At 41.9% G+C, this 18,152-nt stretch overlaps 1 protein-coding gene across 1 annotated transcript in view; it reads left to right on the top strand.

Moving 5' to 3' along the window:
- Nucleotides 1-18,152, top strand: part of RRAS2 (RAS related 2) — a 41,621-nt gene that overhangs the window by 16,403 nt on the left and 7,066 nt on the right. The window contains exons 2-4 of the mRNA XM_059848919.1: nt 14,241-14,328; nt 14,795-14,897; nt 15,921-16,029. Coding sequence (XP_059704902.1) covers nt 14,241-14,328; nt 14,795-14,897; nt 15,921-16,029 — 300 coding nt within the window. The remainder of the gene's footprint in view (nt 1-14,240; nt 14,329-14,794; nt 14,898-15,920; nt 16,030-18,152) is intronic.

Below are 18,152 nucleotides of genomic sequence, written 5' to 3'. Positions count from 1 at the left end.
GTTTGTGGCATGAAGCAGATCTTAACATTAGAGCAGGTCTCCCAACATGCATCTTGAGTGTGCTGTGTCTCTGGGTTTTAGTGGCATGAGAATGGTCCCTTACAGCAGGCTTTTTGCTTTAGTTGTAAAAGCATATGGTTTAGGGTTAATTGTATTCTCAGTGGGGTAGAACAATCCTTGCTTTTAAGATACACACGCTCTAAAAGTGCGACAGCCAGGATTAGCATCCAATTGGGTGGGTCCTCCAACTCAAAAAGTCACGTGAAATAGTCATCTAACAATCACAGAATCAATTAGGCTGGAAAAGACCTCTGAGGTCATCAGGACCAACCTTTGACTGATCACCACCATATTACCTAGACCATGGCAGAAAGTGCCTCATCTGGTCTTTGCTTGAACATTCTTAACATTAGCATCAATGACATAGATATTAATTAATGTTAGTTAGCTCCATTTTTTTCTATTCCATGCTGTGTCTGTGATAATTTAAAGTGAAAAATAAACTCCCTCTAAGATTTCTACATGTTTCCCTGCCCTGTGAGTGGGGTGATGCTGACTAAGATTGGTACTACACCTGCAGGTGCATAGGCGAAGGGGAAGAAACACTGTGGTTGGTTTTAGTACAGCCACATGTTTTGCTGGTAAATAAGGTTTTTTTTAGATGGAAATCGTTGCTTGCTAAAAAATGTAGACTGACTACTAAGGGCAGAAGCATTTTAAATAAAATTTAAGGACATAAATGTGTATCCATTTAACAGTCCTTTGACATCTGAAATTGCTGAGGCTGAGAATTCTGGCACTGCTTAAGAGCATTTTAATTGTGCTTACTGGGGCTTTAGGATCTCTTCCTTTTCCCTGTAGATCTACTAACAAGCTAATTTAGCCAGACAGTGCTTATAATCAGTTCTGGGCTGTGGAATCGTACTCATGCCAGGATCAGCCATGGTAACACCACCCTGTGGTTTCTGGTTAGGGGAATTTGTGTGCACATCTCCCTGTATGTGAGTTAGGACAATATTGGTCACATTGTGCCTTTAAAGTCTTGACTAATTGGGAGAATAATGCTACTCAAGAACTTGCCTCTGTTGAGCTCCCTAGTGACTATTCCAGTTGTGAATGATTTGGCTTTGTGTCTGCCGTGCTGCTGGGGTGGGCCTGTGTGTTCTCCCAAGCAAGCTCCATGAAAGGATGGTCATCCATGCATCTACTGCCAGGAAAGCATCTTCTGCCCAGACAGCATCTCCCCCTTGCTTTTCTGTGATTCTGATGTTGCTGGGACTTCATGCACACTGCAAAATAACTCAGGAAAAGTAGGTACTGCCCTGTTTGATACTCTTCAGCTGAGTGTAAGCAAGTGTGGATCTGAAGGAAGGGCACAGACATTGTTAGGGTTGCACATCAGCTTCGTGTGTCACTGTGCAAATGTGCTGATTTAAAAGTGATCTCACTGGGTAACCTTGTGCCACCGAGGTGCAGGGTCTGGAGATGCTGCAGGACAGCATGTTTGGGTTGACTTGGGGGACACTGATGCAAAACGTGGAGTGGAGCCGTAAATTCTGTCTTCCCAACCATGAGTCTGGTGGTTTGGGTTTCCCTGTTGTTTTTATTTATATTTAGGATAAAACTCTCTCTTCTACATCTTGTGTTTCTTCTAAGAACTTCAGCTGTCTGTCTGTAATGCAGAAGTTCCAGTAGACATGGCTTTGCTTCTGAAGAGTCAGAAATGAAGTGCTACACAGCCTGTTGTAAACAATCCTCATGTGCTGTACTGTGCCTCAGCCACTTGATGAGAAAACCAGGCTGAATTATGCTGTTGTCAGATGGGAAGGAGTAATAACCTTTGATCTTGAAATCTGCTGCTGCTGGTAGGGAGAGAGACTATGAAGACATTCTTCAAGGACATTAAGATTAAACTTCTCTGCAAGCACTGATTAGGCTGGAAAGGAAAGCCTCGTACTCCCCTGGTATCTGTGATGGAAAATATTCTGCATTGCTGTTTTTCAAAGTAGTTTGTCCAGCTGAAACTTTATTTCAGTTACACTGCTCTGCACTGCAGGCTCTTGCACCCCTTGTATTTGATTATTTGATTTCTAAGCTTTTGTTCTTCCAGAAACCTGGAATTTTGAGGATAGTGATATCAATTTGAACAATTATTTCTGAAGCAGTAGTGTCCATCTGTGAGACTAGCCTCTGTTTAAAATACTTGTGCTTTCTGACAGGCATCACACCTCATCACAATCTCAGGTCAGCCTGTGTCACTGAAATATCTGTGCTGGGGATCTCCCTGCTCACATGGGGTAGGATTTCTCCGTCTTGCTCCAAAGGTGGAGTGACTTATCACATTGCTTTGCTAAGTTCAGTTTACAATGGCTAAATCTGGGTTCTTTCTCTTCCCATCTGTCAGAATCAGACCTGTTGAACACTGTGCCCAAGCAGTGGGACAAAACAAAGGCTTTAGTGCCAGGAAGGACTGAACACTCTGTCCCTAGTGAGAAAAGGCTTACGTAGCCTGCCCCACCTTGGAAGAGATCCTCTTCCTTCCTTTCCACTCTCACAATCAGGTGTGCTAACCTGACACCTTAGGTTAGAGCCACAATAAAAAAATACCCTTAAGATTTTTGTTGTTTGCCTCTAAATCCCAAACTGAGGTTGTGAGTGCTTCTCCTTGATGTGTCTGGGTTAAAAATCAGATGGTGAAATTTGAATCTCTTGAAAAACTTCACTTGGCAGAGGGGACATGAAGGTTGTGGAGCTTTTTGCTGGTTTGGGAGTGAGTGGTGTGAAGTGCTTTGTTCTGCCTCCTGGTCCCTATGGGAGCCAGCAGCCAAATCTGCAAGTACAGATCACATGAAAAAAAAAAAAAACACCTATTGACCAGTGCAAATTCTCTTTCTTTCTGAGGTTTTGCTGCTTAGTCACAAACTTCTGAGAAATGGTTTCAGGTGGAGGAAAGCACATTTTCATCTTAAAATACAGTGTGATTGATGACTGATATGGATGTGCAAAAATAGCCTGGGTACTGAGCTGCTGGGCCTGCAGCATGGGACCAGTGGGCCTTGAGTTCATCAGCCTGCCTGTCATGCCCTGCCACTGTGATGTATGGAAAACTTTAGAAATTGATGTGTTAGAAGTGTGTGTTTAGTATGGTTTTGCTGTTGGAGTTTTTAGCATGAATTTCTTGTCAATGGCTTGCCACCTGCAAGCTGTTCAGACACCCCTTTCTAAAGGAAAGTTACCCAGTGTGCTTTTTATTTTAATTAATTTTGCAGTACATCTTACCATTATAATATATGCACCATGCAGCCTCTGATGCTTGCACTCCTGAATGAGTAACACACTTTGAAGGAGTCCATTATTTCATGGGTAGGCAACCAATTATTTCATTATCATTTAAAATTGTCATACTCCAGGATAACTGCTATGTGTTTCACGGAGTTGGGTGAGGATCTGGGGGGAGGGCTAGTAATTATTAGCCTTGCTAATGAAAATAGATGGCTAAATAACACTTACACAGCTGTAATTTCAGCATTCCTGACACTTCTGGTTATGACACTATCCAAACTTAAAGATAATAGTAATTGTCTGTAGTCTGCAAAATTAGTCTAGACAGTCTAATCTAAGGCCAAAAGGTTGGAGTTGAATAAATATGTAATTTGGGCAAATAAAGCTATTAGAGCTGTGCTTATCTTGAAGCAATAGTTCTTATTAGATAGAAGTGCTATTTTATAGCTTTTTCCTAAATAATTAGCTTTTAATGATCAGTCAACAAATCTTTGAAAAATAAAGCACTCCAGGCTTTGCTAATGAAACTGAGTGGTATTATGTTGGATATTGTCCAAGCTGGTGTTCAAAAATTCCATGGAATTTACTGGTAATAGAAAAAACCCTACAGGACAGGAACTAGTGCATTGCTATCAATGTCTACAATGATCTGGCAGTGTAAATAAAATGTGTTACTGGGTCTGAAAGAGTCATTTCAAGGTTTTTGTTTCCCAGCAGAACAAGTGGTATGATCAGAACTTCTGGAAGCTTTCATTCTTTGGGTTCAGTCCCTGTTTGGCATTTCCATATTTGAGCAAATTGTGTATTAATAAAGTAATTGAATATGTTGAAGTTGGGTCAAAAGTGCCTCTTGGTGATATCATGTGAACTTTATTAAGATCCCTGGACATAAAAATATGGTTTTCATGGCTAGTATTTATTTGGATGAGGAGTTTTTATAATTTTTATGTGTCAATTTGAATTTTCTGATCTCTTGATCATCCTGAAGGCAGCAGGGAATTACAGTGGAATGTCAGGACTGGGGATGATAAAACCTCTCTCTTTCAATTTGGCAGTTGCTGTAGTTTAATTGTAGAATGAAACACTATCTCATAAATATTTAATCCTAGCTTGACTCATTCTAGAAAACTGTAGGCTCTGGGTTTAGTGGGCTAGTCAACCTGATTGTATCTCCATGTTAAACAAATGCTTTAAGAGGAAGAATGTGGAGAATTTACCTTCCTCAGGCCTTCTACCTGACTTTCTGATGAATGGAGTCAGAATAAGGAAGGTGTTCACTTCAGAAAGTTTTGATCTTAGCTTGCTGTGGAGTCCCAGGGATCAAACATTTTCAGGTACTTAAAATGTGAAATAGGGGTTAGAGTTACTGGGGTGCAGTTTTGTTTCACTGGCTCGTTGGGCTAGAAAAACTTCTTACTTTAATGGATTTAATGAATGTAATTGTCTGGCTCCAAATGTCCATAACCTAAGCTAGACAATCTGAAAAGTCCAAGTTGATCAGAGTTATGAACTGGCTTCTTTGTTAATAGACTGGAAATGCCCTAAACATGGTCTCCTAGGAGCCACTAAGCTGAAGTTGTTGCTGACTCTGGTACAGTTACATCTGAATAACAGAAGTGAAGAGAGATTGTAATTGACTTAGTCTTCTCCAGTTACTTAGTTTATAAACCAAAATCTCTTAATTACACTGTCTTGAGGTTGATCTGATAATGATTTCTTGTGTATGAGGAAAGAGTAATCTATGATTTGCCTCACCAGGGGATTTTTGAAGCAACGTTACTTTTTCTCTTACAGCTGTAATCTGGTTATACACAGTCCTAAAATCAGATATGAACTTAAAAAAAAAAAAAAAAAAATCACTGTTTTCTTGAGAAAAATCTTGAGTTCATAGTAAAGAGCTTGTGTGAGCTTCTAGTTTGAAAGCTATCTCAACATGATAAAACTTTCTGGATGAAAAGATGGTGTGTCTTGAATGTTTTCAACATTTTCAACATTCTTTGAATTGCAAGTGGTTAAGATGAGGAAGATGAAGTACCTGGTGTGTTCATAGGTCCTGCACATATTTACTGTGAAACAAAAATGAAATGAAATTAAATCAAGACTTAAGTAAGCTTGCAGTATAGAATATGCTTTACTGTCAGACGTGTTTCAACTTGAGAAATTGCAGAGCTGCCTTCAAAGAACTCTGTAGGTGCTTACTGGCATTAAAGGGCATTAACTGAAGGCATTACAAAGAAGTCTTCTCAGACAGTGAAAGTGCACCTTCTCTGATCTTGAGCAATGAAAACTGCACCACTAGGAAGCACTTGAGAGGCCAAAGTTTAGTGCACATATTGCCTAAACCAGGTGTCTGAGTGTGTGTGTTTGGTGTGGTTTGGTTTTTGAGAATTATAAATTGGAGGGAAATGCTCACGGGGTGGTGAGCTGTTAATACCAAGTTGCTGTCCCATGGGGAGAGCTGTGAGCTGGGAACTGAAAGGAGACCTAAGCACAGTGCAGATTCAGTTTGAGTTTAAAAGGTGGAAGCTGTCTTTAAAAAGTATCAATCTGCTGGTTTTTAAGGAAGTATTTTAAAAGATGCTCACGTGCACTGCAGAACATAGATGAAAAGAAAACCCACTCTCAGCAGTATTCACATGATGTTCATATAGCCAGCATCCATAATTTGAATCATAGAATCCTTTAGATTGGAAAAGGCATTTAAGGTCCTCAAGTTGAGACTACTGGCATCTGATGGTGTGTTTAAGCCTGGCAGTGTGTTAGCAAAAGGACATGTAACTTTTCAGAGAAATAGTTTTAATGATTATTCTTGAATTATTCATTCAAGAGTGAATATTCTGGAATATTATTCATTTTCAAGAAATTTTCCTGAAGTTGAAATCATTCAATTCTATGATTTGAACATGTACTGAAAGGCTGTCTTAGTCAAAGTGGCAAAGACATTTTCTTTTCCTTAAGCAAATCTACTGTAGCTGGGTTTATTTTAATTTTTTTCCCCACTGGATCTTGTAATTATCTCTTTAGCAGTTACACTCTCCAGATTTCTACCTGTAAACCCAAGCTGTTTTGCCAGCCATGCCTTAAGTGCCAGGGATTAAAAAGGGTGGGGTTGGAGAAAGTAAAGCTGTTTTTTTTTTAAGTAGCAGTTAGGGGAAGGGCAAAAATTAGCAGACAGTTTTTTAGGCATGTTGAAATTTGTAAGAGCTGGTGGATGTCCTCTGTCAGTGCACATAAATTAGTTTGATTTCAGTCTTTCTTATCCCTGAGTGTTGGTCCACTACTTGACTGTAGAATAAGTTGATGCTCCAGAACCAATCTGGTTTTTTAATCTGTCACACAAGTCAGTCCTGCTTAACTGGGGATGAAATCTGAACTTTCCTAGCATACAGCTATCTGGAGAAATATCATTGGAAATGAGTGTGTTAATGGATACAAAATCCAAGTGTTCATTTTGGAAATGCATAAATTAAAGGTGCATAGACAGATTTATCTGTTAACATTCAAACTGGAGGTACTTTACCTTCCATACCCCTTGCCTCCCCCATCCTAGCTCATCTTTCCCCACACCTGTGAGGGATGCAAAACCAGTTTTGTTATTAGGTATTCTGGGTAGTGAGCAGAACAAAGCCCATATAGAGGAGAGCCATGTTATATTGAGCTATGTGCCTAAAATATGCCCATGCACTGAACAGAGTTTTCTTAGGAGTTTTCTTTTTCTGATGTGTTCACTCAGTGTCTATGGAGGGAGAGGGACAGAAGAGTCTGTGGTGTGTAATAGGACTGACACTTTTAGTGTTTCCAGGCTAAGCAAAGCTTTTGACAATCCTTGCATTGCACAAAAACATTCAAGGGTAAGATTTATCTCTACTTAACCAAGTCAGGTGTTTATTTCTGTATCCTACTCTTTTCTGTTTTCCAGCTGTATGTTGGCAGGGGAGTAATCTAATAGATGTACTCTAAGGCTGCCATGGCTTGTACAACAACTTTGCATTTTCCATTATTATTTTCTTCCTTAGTAGAACTGTTAATGTTTCATTAAGCATGTACCTAATCATTGTTTGGTATTATGTGTTGTTATTTTTTCAGGAACAAATAAAAATGTTCAGCTTGTGTATGAATTTCCAAAGGCCTTAGCTTGTACATGTCTCACGTCATCTTTCATTCTATAACTTCCCTCAGCTTAATCCTCTTCTTTGTGACTTCATGAAATGAAGTGTTTCACATCACTGGGTAATGGCAGTAATTGAAGTTACAAATGACATCTGTTTCCCTGGACAGCCATAACAATGCTGACAGTACACATTAGGGCACTGGGAAGTAGTGCAAATTGAGGGAAGCATCATTGATTACTTGCAAGCACTGGCTATCTTTTAATTTATATTTCTTGGAAGAAAGGAATGGGGGCTCTTACTGTTTGTATAATTAAAAGAAAGAACCTCTTAAAGATTTGTAGGAATATGGGATGATTGGATGATGACACACTTAGCTGTCTGTAGCATGAGGCAGTTCTCTAACCATTGCTTCTTTAGTCTGGCCTTTATCAGGATAATTCTAGACCTTTGGTCTCCTATTCTCCCAACATTCAACACCAAAATATTTGCCCTCATTTTGTAAATTATGCCAGCAAAGCCTGCTGAATGCAGTCCTGAGCATTTGTGTTGGACTACCTCCTGCAGTCCTTTTCTGGTACTGGTTTGGGCACTGCACAAAACCTTTGCAGAGGTGGCAAACCTGTCATCAACCCCAACAGCATCCACCTCCTGCTTTTCCAGCACCAACCAATTAACCCTGTCTGGAAATAGTGGGTCCTAGTGAACCACCTGCTCTTGGGGAGGTGTGTGCTTGCTATTGGAACAAACTTGTCAGAGACTCTCTGATTAGTGGTGTGCTTTTAGTTTGTTTGGGTTTTTCTGTGACCCAAGTGCTTGGGGCTCTGTGAAATGCTAAATTCGTGTGTTTTGCTCTGTCTGTTCCTTTATTCTGGAATGCAGTCTGGGTTTATGTTTGCTTCTAGAAGTCAGGGGTTTTTACTGCATGTTTTCCTTGTTTTCTAGCCAGCCAACTCATGTACTCTAAAGGAATGACTTCTCCTTTGTGCTGTGAAAGGAGGTTCTTTTAATCCCTTGAGATGCTGGGGCCTGAGCTGCTGCTTTGCCTGACTGCCCCTGCTGCTGGACTAGGGCAGCACAGTGCTTGGGCAAGGTGACAGGTTACTGTCACCCATCCTCCAGCCATCCTCTGTGGTGACAGAGAACCTGTCTGCTTCTTCCTCCAGAGACAGGAACATAGATTAGAACTCCTAGAAAAGGTCTCTCACTTCCTTTGCAAGCTGGAGGAGGGCACAGTGTGTCACTGGAGTCACTTTAGTACAGACTTGGCTGCTCTGCCACTCTTGGGTAGAAGAGTTGATGGCAGAGGCTATAAGATGTCATGGGAGGGAGAACAATGGAAGTTGCAAACTGAGCTATGCAGTCAGTCCTTTGGATCTTAATTCATGGTCTGGGAAGGCTTTTATGGTGTAGCCAAGTACCTCAAAGAGAAAGGTGTCCACTTTTGGCCCTACTAACTGGCAATGGTACTGGAGCTCTGCTCTTAACCTGTGGCACTGGCTTTGTCTATGGCTTGGAACAAGTGCTGGAAATACTCATTTTAATGAAGAGAGCTTAGGTGTCTGTCTTTGTGGGTTAAATATTTCTGATGTGATCAGTGTGGTGTGTGATAAGGCTGTAGCTGGTGCTGCTGTTTGTTGTATGCCCATGGTGGAGACCTGGCAGTGCAGGGGGTGAATTGGGCTTCACATTGGTTGAGTGGCTCAAGTGCAGGCATGTTCTTGGTGAAATGCAGGGGAAATGAGGTAAAACCTAGAGAAGAGGTGACAGTGTAAAAGGCAAGCAAAGGAGGGGCTGCCAGAAGAAATACTCTGTCAAGGAGCACAGCATGGGAATGTCTTGGGATCCTACGTTTCAGGTATTTGGGAATTTATTCAGGTCTGAAGTTGAAGCTTTGGTGTTGGTGGATGCTACACATTTGTTAGGTTCTAGCATAAAAATTATAGCTAGGGAGGATTTTTGGGCTGTTTGCAATGCTCAAATTGCAGATGCTTATTTAAATCCAGAGCTGGTCTGTAACTGTAGCTGGAGGGTGGAAACCCTTCTATTTCCTTGCCTTAGCTGGGTTTGAACCAAAAACTTAAAACATGTGGAAAAAATTTAAATAAGCAACCAGTGGCTCTTTGAAACATTATGTGTATGTTTAGTAAATACAGATGGAGATTATAGAGACAGCAAGGATGAATATATATTTTGGCATGTGCCTCTCCTTTAACTTACTCCTTCTGGTGGTGTGCTCTCACTGTGCTGAGCTGCCTGCATGGCCTTCAAGCTTGGTGTGATGAGAAAGGGAGAAATGTTCTGCAGCCAGCCTCTGGACTGCAGCTTAGAGAGCCAGCTTCCTGTCAACAACATCCTACTTCTCTCCCACCCTAAAACATGAAAGTGCAAAAGAAAGTTATCTCCTGACTTTTCATTTTGTGGACTGTTTATTACTTTATGAAAAGTGGCACAAGAGCCATGAATTGGCACTGAGGTTTTCCATCAAAGGTGTCTTTACTTAGTAATTTTTATTAATTTATGGAGTGGGACTCAAGCTTGTCAGCTAATGGAGGGATTTCTCTGTGTGTATTAAAGGCAACAAATAAATGGAGGAAGAGGATAAACTGAAGAGCAGGTTTTCATATCTTCTCCTTACCAAACGGCTTGAGAGAAACTGAAACACTGATTTAGGGATTGCTATTGCCTAAACCAAAGACTGCTGGAGCAGCATTCTGTATAGTGTCATTGTTTCCATGCACTGCAAGTAGAAACTCCTGTGAAGGTCAGGAGGTCGTTTGAAATGCATTTTAAGATAAGTGTATACATAAGAAGGGATTTTAGTGGCGGGTTCCCCAGCTCTAAGTGATGTAGGTAGTGTGGGATTGGGGATTTTTATGCCCTTTTGGGTTTTTTTCCCCCTTTACAAAACTCCTTGGCAGCAGGCTTTCCCATCTCTGGGCTTGATTGCCTCAGCAGTCATAGAAAGAGAAAACCTAGAAAACCTGTTGCATAATATTCTGGGTAAATTGAATGGTTGATGAGAGTACTGGGCTCAGCTTTTCCTTTCCCTTCTAGGAGATGGGTGGAAAAAGCTTTGATTTGGCTGGTGATTAAGGGAGGGGTGTAACAGGAGAGCATGTTCAAGTTACTATCTCCTTAGAAGAAACTTAACTGCCTCTAATTATTTCCTGCAGGCAGTGGCCAGCTGCAGTGGAGCCAGCTGAATGAGTCCTGGCTCTTTGGATTTGTCAGAGGAACTCCACGGCTCCTAGAGGAGCAGATCTGACACCCTGGAGAGCCATGCCCTGTGTTCCATGCCAGCTCTCATCCCAGGCTCCTGCTGTGCTTCCTGGGACTGCTGGAGCCTGGCAGGGTGGCTGCCCTGAGGTGTTAGGGCTTGCACTGACAGCTTTCATAAAACGCACAGCACTAGGCAGGGCTGGGTATTCCAGCACTCTGGGGTGTGCTTGCTCCTCTGATTTCTCTAGGCTTGGCATCAGTTTGAAACCAGTAGGTTGTCAGTGGTTTGTGTCTGCTGCAATTGGGCTCCTGTTAGGTTTTTAAGCAGTTCTGCCACAAACTCCTTGACCTCTACCAAGTCATTTGTGCTGGTGCAGGGCCTTGGGCTTGCTGGGTGAGCAGGCACCTTGCTGGAACAGCATTCAGGAGTGAGGGATGGCCTCATGGAATGTTTCAGCATATCTGCCATGCCTTAATTCTTTAAACACTGCCCATTTCTGCTCAAATTGATAAATACTGTGTCTGCCACATCTATTTTTTTGTAAATCAACCAAAACTGAATAAGGCCTGCGAGCTGTGGTTGTTGTGTGTCCTGCAGCACATAGTCCCAGTGCAATTTGGGAAGGCTCCTTCAAAACCAGCAGCTGTTTCAGGCACATAAGCCTTGCCCAGTGCCTGGAGTAAACCACAGCATTAACTGCCTTGCAAACCTCTCCTGTAGTGGCTGGGACAGCAGATTTGGCAGTGCAGCTCCATGGGAGGGAAGAAAATACTTGTAAGAGCAATTGTTACCTGGGGGATCTGTGGCCTCTGCTCGTTCTGAATTTGACATGTGGCTGATGCTGGATCAGGATGACTTAATCTTGTTTCCCTTTTTGAGGGAGGAACCATGGTCCATGTCTCTGTACCTAGTCTTGCACTCTTGCTTTGTGCATAGTTGGAGGTTTTTAATTAAAAAAACCAAACTAAAAAGGGTGGAGGGAATCACAGAAATGCCCTGCAGATTACAGAAGATGCTGTAGTTGTTGGCCCTTGGACAGATAATGAGGAAAATAAGAAGAATCCATCTGAGATCATGATGGCTTTCTTTTTCTGAACTCTCTTGGTGAAAAATACTGCCCTTGCTGGATATAAACTTGCTGCTTTAGGTGTTCTACTAACACTGATTGATGAGAGCAAAATAAACTGATTCCAGAATCTCCCTTTTATTTAAAAGCTGCTATCCTTTACCATTCTGTAAATGTAAAGGTTCAAACAGTAACTTTGAATTCTGCAGGATGGAGGAATAAAAGCTGAAGCTGGAGAGGGATAGGGAGTAATTTCAGAGTGCAGGCTTCATCTTCCATGGTTTAGTCACCTAATGCTTTTTGTAAATATCACTTTCTGTTTCCTTAGTGAAACATAGGACTTAAATTCCCTTCCTTGTGATCATCCCTTTGAAGTCAGATTCTGTAAATGATTTTATTTATTTATTTGTATGGTCACCTAAGTTTCTCATCCATCTTTTAAGGTTTGTTAAAGGCCCCAGAAGAATTGAGACCTTATTTACAGTTTGTGTAAATTCATTCCTCAAAGTCTCTTCCTAAGCTCCTGGATAGCATGTTTTGAGTCATGGATAGAGGAAGAAGAAAAGATAGAGGACAGTTTTGAAGGCTGAATTTTCTCCTCTTTAAATCTTAATGGGAAGCAAGGTACAGGGATGATGTATAGTTTAAAGAACTGCTTGTTCTGAGGTGAGTGTTCTGCTGCCTATAGACAGGCACTTTGGCTGTGTGTTGCATTTAGGATCCCATGCCTGTTGGTTTACTGGAATTTTTTTAGTGGTAGAGGGTTTGTTAGGGGTTTTTTTTTTGTTTGTTTTGATTGGTGTGGGTGGGGTTGAAGCAAGGTGACTGTTTAGCCTGGGTGCATCAGTGCAGAGCAGCTGTGACTGCTGTGTAGGTGTATCCTGAGAGGACACTGATGTCTGCTTGAAATGCAAAGGAGCTGCTCAGGCTCTCTGCTCTGGGGGCAGCAGTTTTTTAGTGTGGTGCCAGCTCTAAATGAACAGATCAACAGCATCCTGTCCAAACTCCTCCTGCAGCCAACTGCCTGAAGGCTGTGGTCCATGAGCACAGGTTATGTACAGCACCCACAGCTGGTGATGTGCTTCTCCCAGGAAGGGAGCTGCAGCTCAGGCCATGAGCTCTGCTGGGGAGCCCCTGTCCTAAATGCTGCTGAAGCAGGAGCCTGGCATGGCCATGTCCAAGGGCTGGGCTCAGCTGGGTGCAGTCAGGACAGTGTCCTGCAGGTTGTCCTCATGAGCAGCTCCTCACCTGAGCTGAACAAGGGCAAATACAGCCACATCGATTATCTGCAAGGAACAGAGTTAACTGTGTTCTGCACTGGCAGTGGTGTGTCTGGAGAAGGTTAGTGGGCTAGTGCTGTGATTTCAGTTCTTTTTTTCCTCCCCTTTTTTTTTGTTTTGTTTTCCCAACTGTGACATCTGTTAACTTGATTTCAGTAAGTTTAGAGGAGCAGTATGTTGTCTTGTTGGGATCTTTAAGTTTGTGTGATGGGAAAGGTGCTTCAGCCAAGTCCCCTTCTTTATATTTTTTCTTCCTAGGAGCCAATATGTAGTTTCAAACCATTCCAAATTCCTTACTGGTTTACAGAGCTGGATAATCTACACATGGTGCACCTGCAGTTCTGCACAAATTGTGCACTGAGTGCCTGCTGGCAACATAGATGGGAAAGATCAGGGTTCAGATTTGTTATGCCAATGTGATTCCTTCAGTTCTAGGTGAAGTTAACTTTACTGTGACTGCATGCAAGTTAAAACTTCATCCTTTGAATTCTAAACTTGTCTTCTGATGGTGTTGTTAACCCAGTATTCAGCACCAGATCACCTCTAGAGAAATGTACCAGAATGTGCTTTGCTCTACAGCCTGGGTGATAAGCAACAGCCTGGCAGTGTCTGGTGGAGCCTTGTGCTCAGGCCATGGGTGGCACAGGCATTTCATGGCTTATTCTGCTTTCAGGGGTTGTCTGTCTGGGGGGTGTGAGTGCTTAAAGTCATTAAAACCAGGAGAGAAATCCTGGGAGCCAGGATGTTCTACCAGACTTCTTTCCGCTAACAAGTAGCACAAGTGCTACTTGTGCTGCGTGGAGCTGTTGCTAGACACTGTTCTAAAACTGCTAGGGAATTCTAAACAGCTGAGAAAGTCCTGGTACTTCCTAGAAATTTCTGGCTCTGGGATGGGGAGAAGTGCTGTAAACTTGAAAATTTCAAAGAACCCTACCAGAAGTTCAGATAAATTACAAGAGACCTTAGAAGTCCATAGAAACTGAAAATTTCTAGGGATTTCTGAGAAATCCTAGGAGTTACCAGTAATGTCTAGAAAATGTTGGAAAGGCTGTAGGAATCCAGTTAACTCAGTGACTCTGCTAGTAATCTCTACAATTTATGAGCATTTACTAGGAATAGGAAAACCATTCCTGGATATCTTTGGATGAAGTGTGAAACGGTTGTGCATGGCTAAACCCACTCACCTTCCATATGCTGTCAGGTGTCCAGTTTCAGCATCTCCCTCAGTGAGTGGCCTGTGTGTGCTTGTCTAAGAGCCAAACCTGTTTTCTTCTCTGCAGTCCTACTTTGTTACGGATTATGACCCAACCATTGAGGACTCCTACACCAAGCAATGTGTGATAGACGACAGAGCCGCGCGCTTGGACAGTAAGTAACCCGCCCACAGTGCCCACAAAACTAGGATTAGGAATTTTTTGGTATTCCCAGGAGCTACCTGGGTGACATGGTGGCATGGATAACACACCTCTGTGCTGCCTCTCCCAAGTGTAATAGAAATGCTTTGCTTTAAAAGTTTGTTGGTGATTTCTTCAAGAATAAACCAACAACCCTCATCCTCTCGTATCTCTGAGCATTTTCCAGCTATTTCAGATGGTCGGGAATTAGCAGAAGTCCTCAAGTGTTTTGTTGTTCACTTTGTTTGGGAGGTCTTGAATTGTTCAGTCAGTGCAAGAACTTATTGGGAATATTAGAAAAATATCCAGTAGTATCTGCAAAAAGTGGTTTCTGCTTAGCTATGATGCACAGGATAGACTCTCAAAATATCTTATCAGGAATTTTTTTTTCAGTCTATCAGAATATGAAATAAAGTAATTAATATTTTTGCTTGTGTCAGTTCTGGATACAGCAGGACAAGAAGAATTTGGAGCCATGCGTGAGCAGTACATGAGGACAGGGGAGGGCTTTCTGCTTGTTTTCTCAGTCACAGACAGAGGAAGGTAAGCCTGAGGTCAAGTTATTAAAACAAACAAGTTTTATTTATTTTAACAAGTTTTATTTTTTATAACAAATTCTTCTTCTTAGAAGCTGATGAGAACTATGCTTAGTGACATACATCCCTTCTAGTTACCTTTGCATGAGGGGTCTGGCTACCTAGTTCTTTTCAGTGTGACTTTTTGACTGCTGATCATCTTGCTTTTAAATTTTAGCTGGCAAAATAGGTGCAAATGCCTTCAGGCTATATGTCTGGAAGGCTACAGAGGGTATGTGATTATCTGCAAATGTCTGTGCTGAAGGTCCTTATGTAGTGATGTAGCTTGAACAGTGTTTACTTGAAAGCAGTGTTTTATTTATTCATTGTCCAAAAATCCTTGCTTAGGCCAGAATGAGCTTGTTTAGTGTACTGTCCTGGAAGAAGTTTTCTGCTCTGCTCACCTTTCCTTAAACACTGCTGGAATATTCCTTATGCTTGAAAAGCATCAGTACCTGGTTTAACTTAGTTGGTAACTGGAAAGCTTTCTGCTCATTTAGCCCTGCCATTTTTCTGTCCTTGACAAAACAAGGCTTTCCAGCTTTGATAGCTTCCCCAAAATTCTTACAAGTAGCTCTGGAGATTGCCAGCTGAAATATTGATCCACCAGGGTCTCTATGCTGTGGTTTGAATATTCTAGATGGAGTAGAACTCCAGAGTCAGTATTTGTAGAATGGACTGCAGTTGCTCGATTCTCTGCAGCACACTGGCCCTGGGTCCCTGTGGATTGAGACACAGTCAGTGTTTTGCTCACCCTGCAGCCCCACCTCAGCCCAGTGCAGAGGACACTGCTCACTTGGGGATTTTTTTGGTTTGAGTGTTGAATGGTTCTCTAACTGGTCATGCTGTGGCTCTGGAGTGCCTGCAGCTGTCTGTGCTTGTGTGTCATGGCAGGGCAAGTCCCAATATGTGACTCATAAGTTCTGAACTTTTTCAGAAGCTGAGAATCTGTGAATTAGTGCACTGATGCTCTGCTTGTGTTCTTTCACAGCTTTGAAGAAATCTATAAGTTTCAGCGACAGATTCTTAGAGTGAAAGATCGCGATGAGTTTCCAATGATTCTCGTTGGTAATAAAGCAGATCTGGACCACCAAAGACAGGTAACTCATTGGCTCTTAGTTACTGCTCACTTTCTTCCAGGAAATTCAGTTTTCCCCCCAAAATTTAACTTCCTTCCAGAATGGAAACAAACAAATTAAAAAAGCCTACGATACAAACTAATTCCAATGCAAGAAACTCCACTCGGTTTCTGTACTTGAAGAACCTTAGGAGCACGATGGCATTCCATACACAGCACATCTTCTGTCTGACTCAGTGGGGTTATGTTGAGACCAAGTCTATTCACAGAGCTGAGAGCTTTCTGTCATGACTTGATTACTCAGGCATGAACGTGTCTAATTCCTCAGAACTGTTACTCACCACTGCACTGTGCCAGCAGAGTGCATTCCAACACTAACTCCAACCATCCTTAGTCTTCTGTGCTCTTGCTTTTACCTTTCACTTCTGTGATGCATAAATTAGTAGTTATTCACTGTTTTCTCTTTGTCCACTCATCTTCTGCATAACTGACTTAAAGCTTTAAAAGTTGGAAGTACAGCAACACAATTCCTGTTATATTTATGTACCTTCAAGTTTTGAAACCAGTAGTTTTCAACCTCACCTCTAGTTGCAAGACTACTTGAAATATTTAGTTTAGAATGATTTAAAGGACTTTCAAATATGTTTTTCTTAGTTGCTGTTGATTTTTTAATGAATCAAACTAATTTGGGCTGAAATGAAAATAACCTTACTATAGCAGCAGGAAAGGAACAGATGTCAGACTTGTGTTTTCTTCAGCAACTAATTTGAGAAGCTTAGTATTTTCTCTTGAGACAGTAAGAGGACATAGAAAGCTTGGTGGCATGATTTTCTGAGAATAAAGTAAAAATTGCTGTAATTGTTCTAGGAGTTTCACAGGAAAAAACCCCCATGGTTTAAAGAGCTCAGTGAGTTAGTTTGTGTGGTGTGGAATTACAATTACAGTACAAAAATGTTCCTGTTGAATATGGTCCCTTGACTGTCACAGCCTCTTCATCCCAGAAGCTGTGTAGAAAGATCATGACTAAATTAAAAGCTACGCTGAAAGATGCTGCATTGAAAGAAGTTTTCACAGAAGTAGCTCACAAATTCCTCTGAAATAACTTTGAGTGCTCACACATTCACAGAACAGTCTGTCCCTGAGACAGGGACATTTCATTCCCTGTCATTCTTCAGTTACCCTCATGCTCCCATCAAATCCCTAGATTTAACCTTGCAGGTCCTGGAACATGTGTACTTCATCTCCTGCACAAATGCTGGCATTGAAATTATGGAGGTGAAACTGAACTATTCTACTAATTGTAATTGCTGAAGGACAAACTCCCAGATGCTTTGGGAGGGAAATAACATCCTGGCTGTCAGCCCCAGCTCTCAGGATACCTGCAATTGTAGTTGGTAATCCTGCACATCCATTTCTAGAAACAGCTGTGAACTTTGCTCTCTCTCTCCTCCACCCTCCTCATGTTATTACACTGCCTCTGTTTCTCCCTTAAAGGCAGAGAGGTGCCTGTCCCCTGCTCTGCTGGTCCCTCTGCCCTGTTCCAAGCTGCTTTTTCAGAAGAAGATGAGCTGGAACGCATTCAAGCTCAAAGCAGCTTTTTCTAAATTGCCAAATTGCAATTTTGCTGCTTATATCTATATATGGCTCCAAAATTTCCTTTTGCTTTTTATGGCTATATTAATTACCTTAATTGATTAGATGCTGATGTGCATTATTTTTTGTTGCTCTCACTCACCATTTATATACCAATTGGTGGGCTTGTCACTGCCATCATAAGCTGGGGCTTAGGCAGATATAGCTGACAAAACTTTTCTGGGTTTGCTTAAACAGCTACTTTGGGTTCTTAACTCTTCCCTGCCCCTTCCCCATCGCGTGGTGTGTTTCACTTGGGCTTCAGTCAGTGTGAAGGAATGATTATGGGATGCTGAGCTGACATAATTGGACCCCACAAGGGAGAGGCTCCCCTCCCACTTGACTTCACATTCCCATTCTTTCCCACATCTCACTTGAAGCACTTTTGGAGTTGAATCATCTCTCTGGATGGGGAGGAGCAGGAATGGCTTCCTGGGACCTGTGTGAGCTAAATCAGCTTGCAGAAAGATTTGAGTGCCAGTGCTGGAAGCCTGGGAAGGGGTGGGACTGTGG

Source organism: Haemorhous mexicanus, chromosome 6 (assembly GCF_027477595.1).
Source record: "Haemorhous mexicanus isolate bHaeMex1 chromosome 6, bHaeMex1.pri, whole genome shotgun sequence".
Lineage (NCBI taxonomy): Eukaryota > Metazoa > Chordata > Aves > Passeriformes > Fringillidae > Haemorhous > Haemorhous mexicanus.
This window is presented reverse-complemented; position numbering and strand designations above follow the sequence as displayed.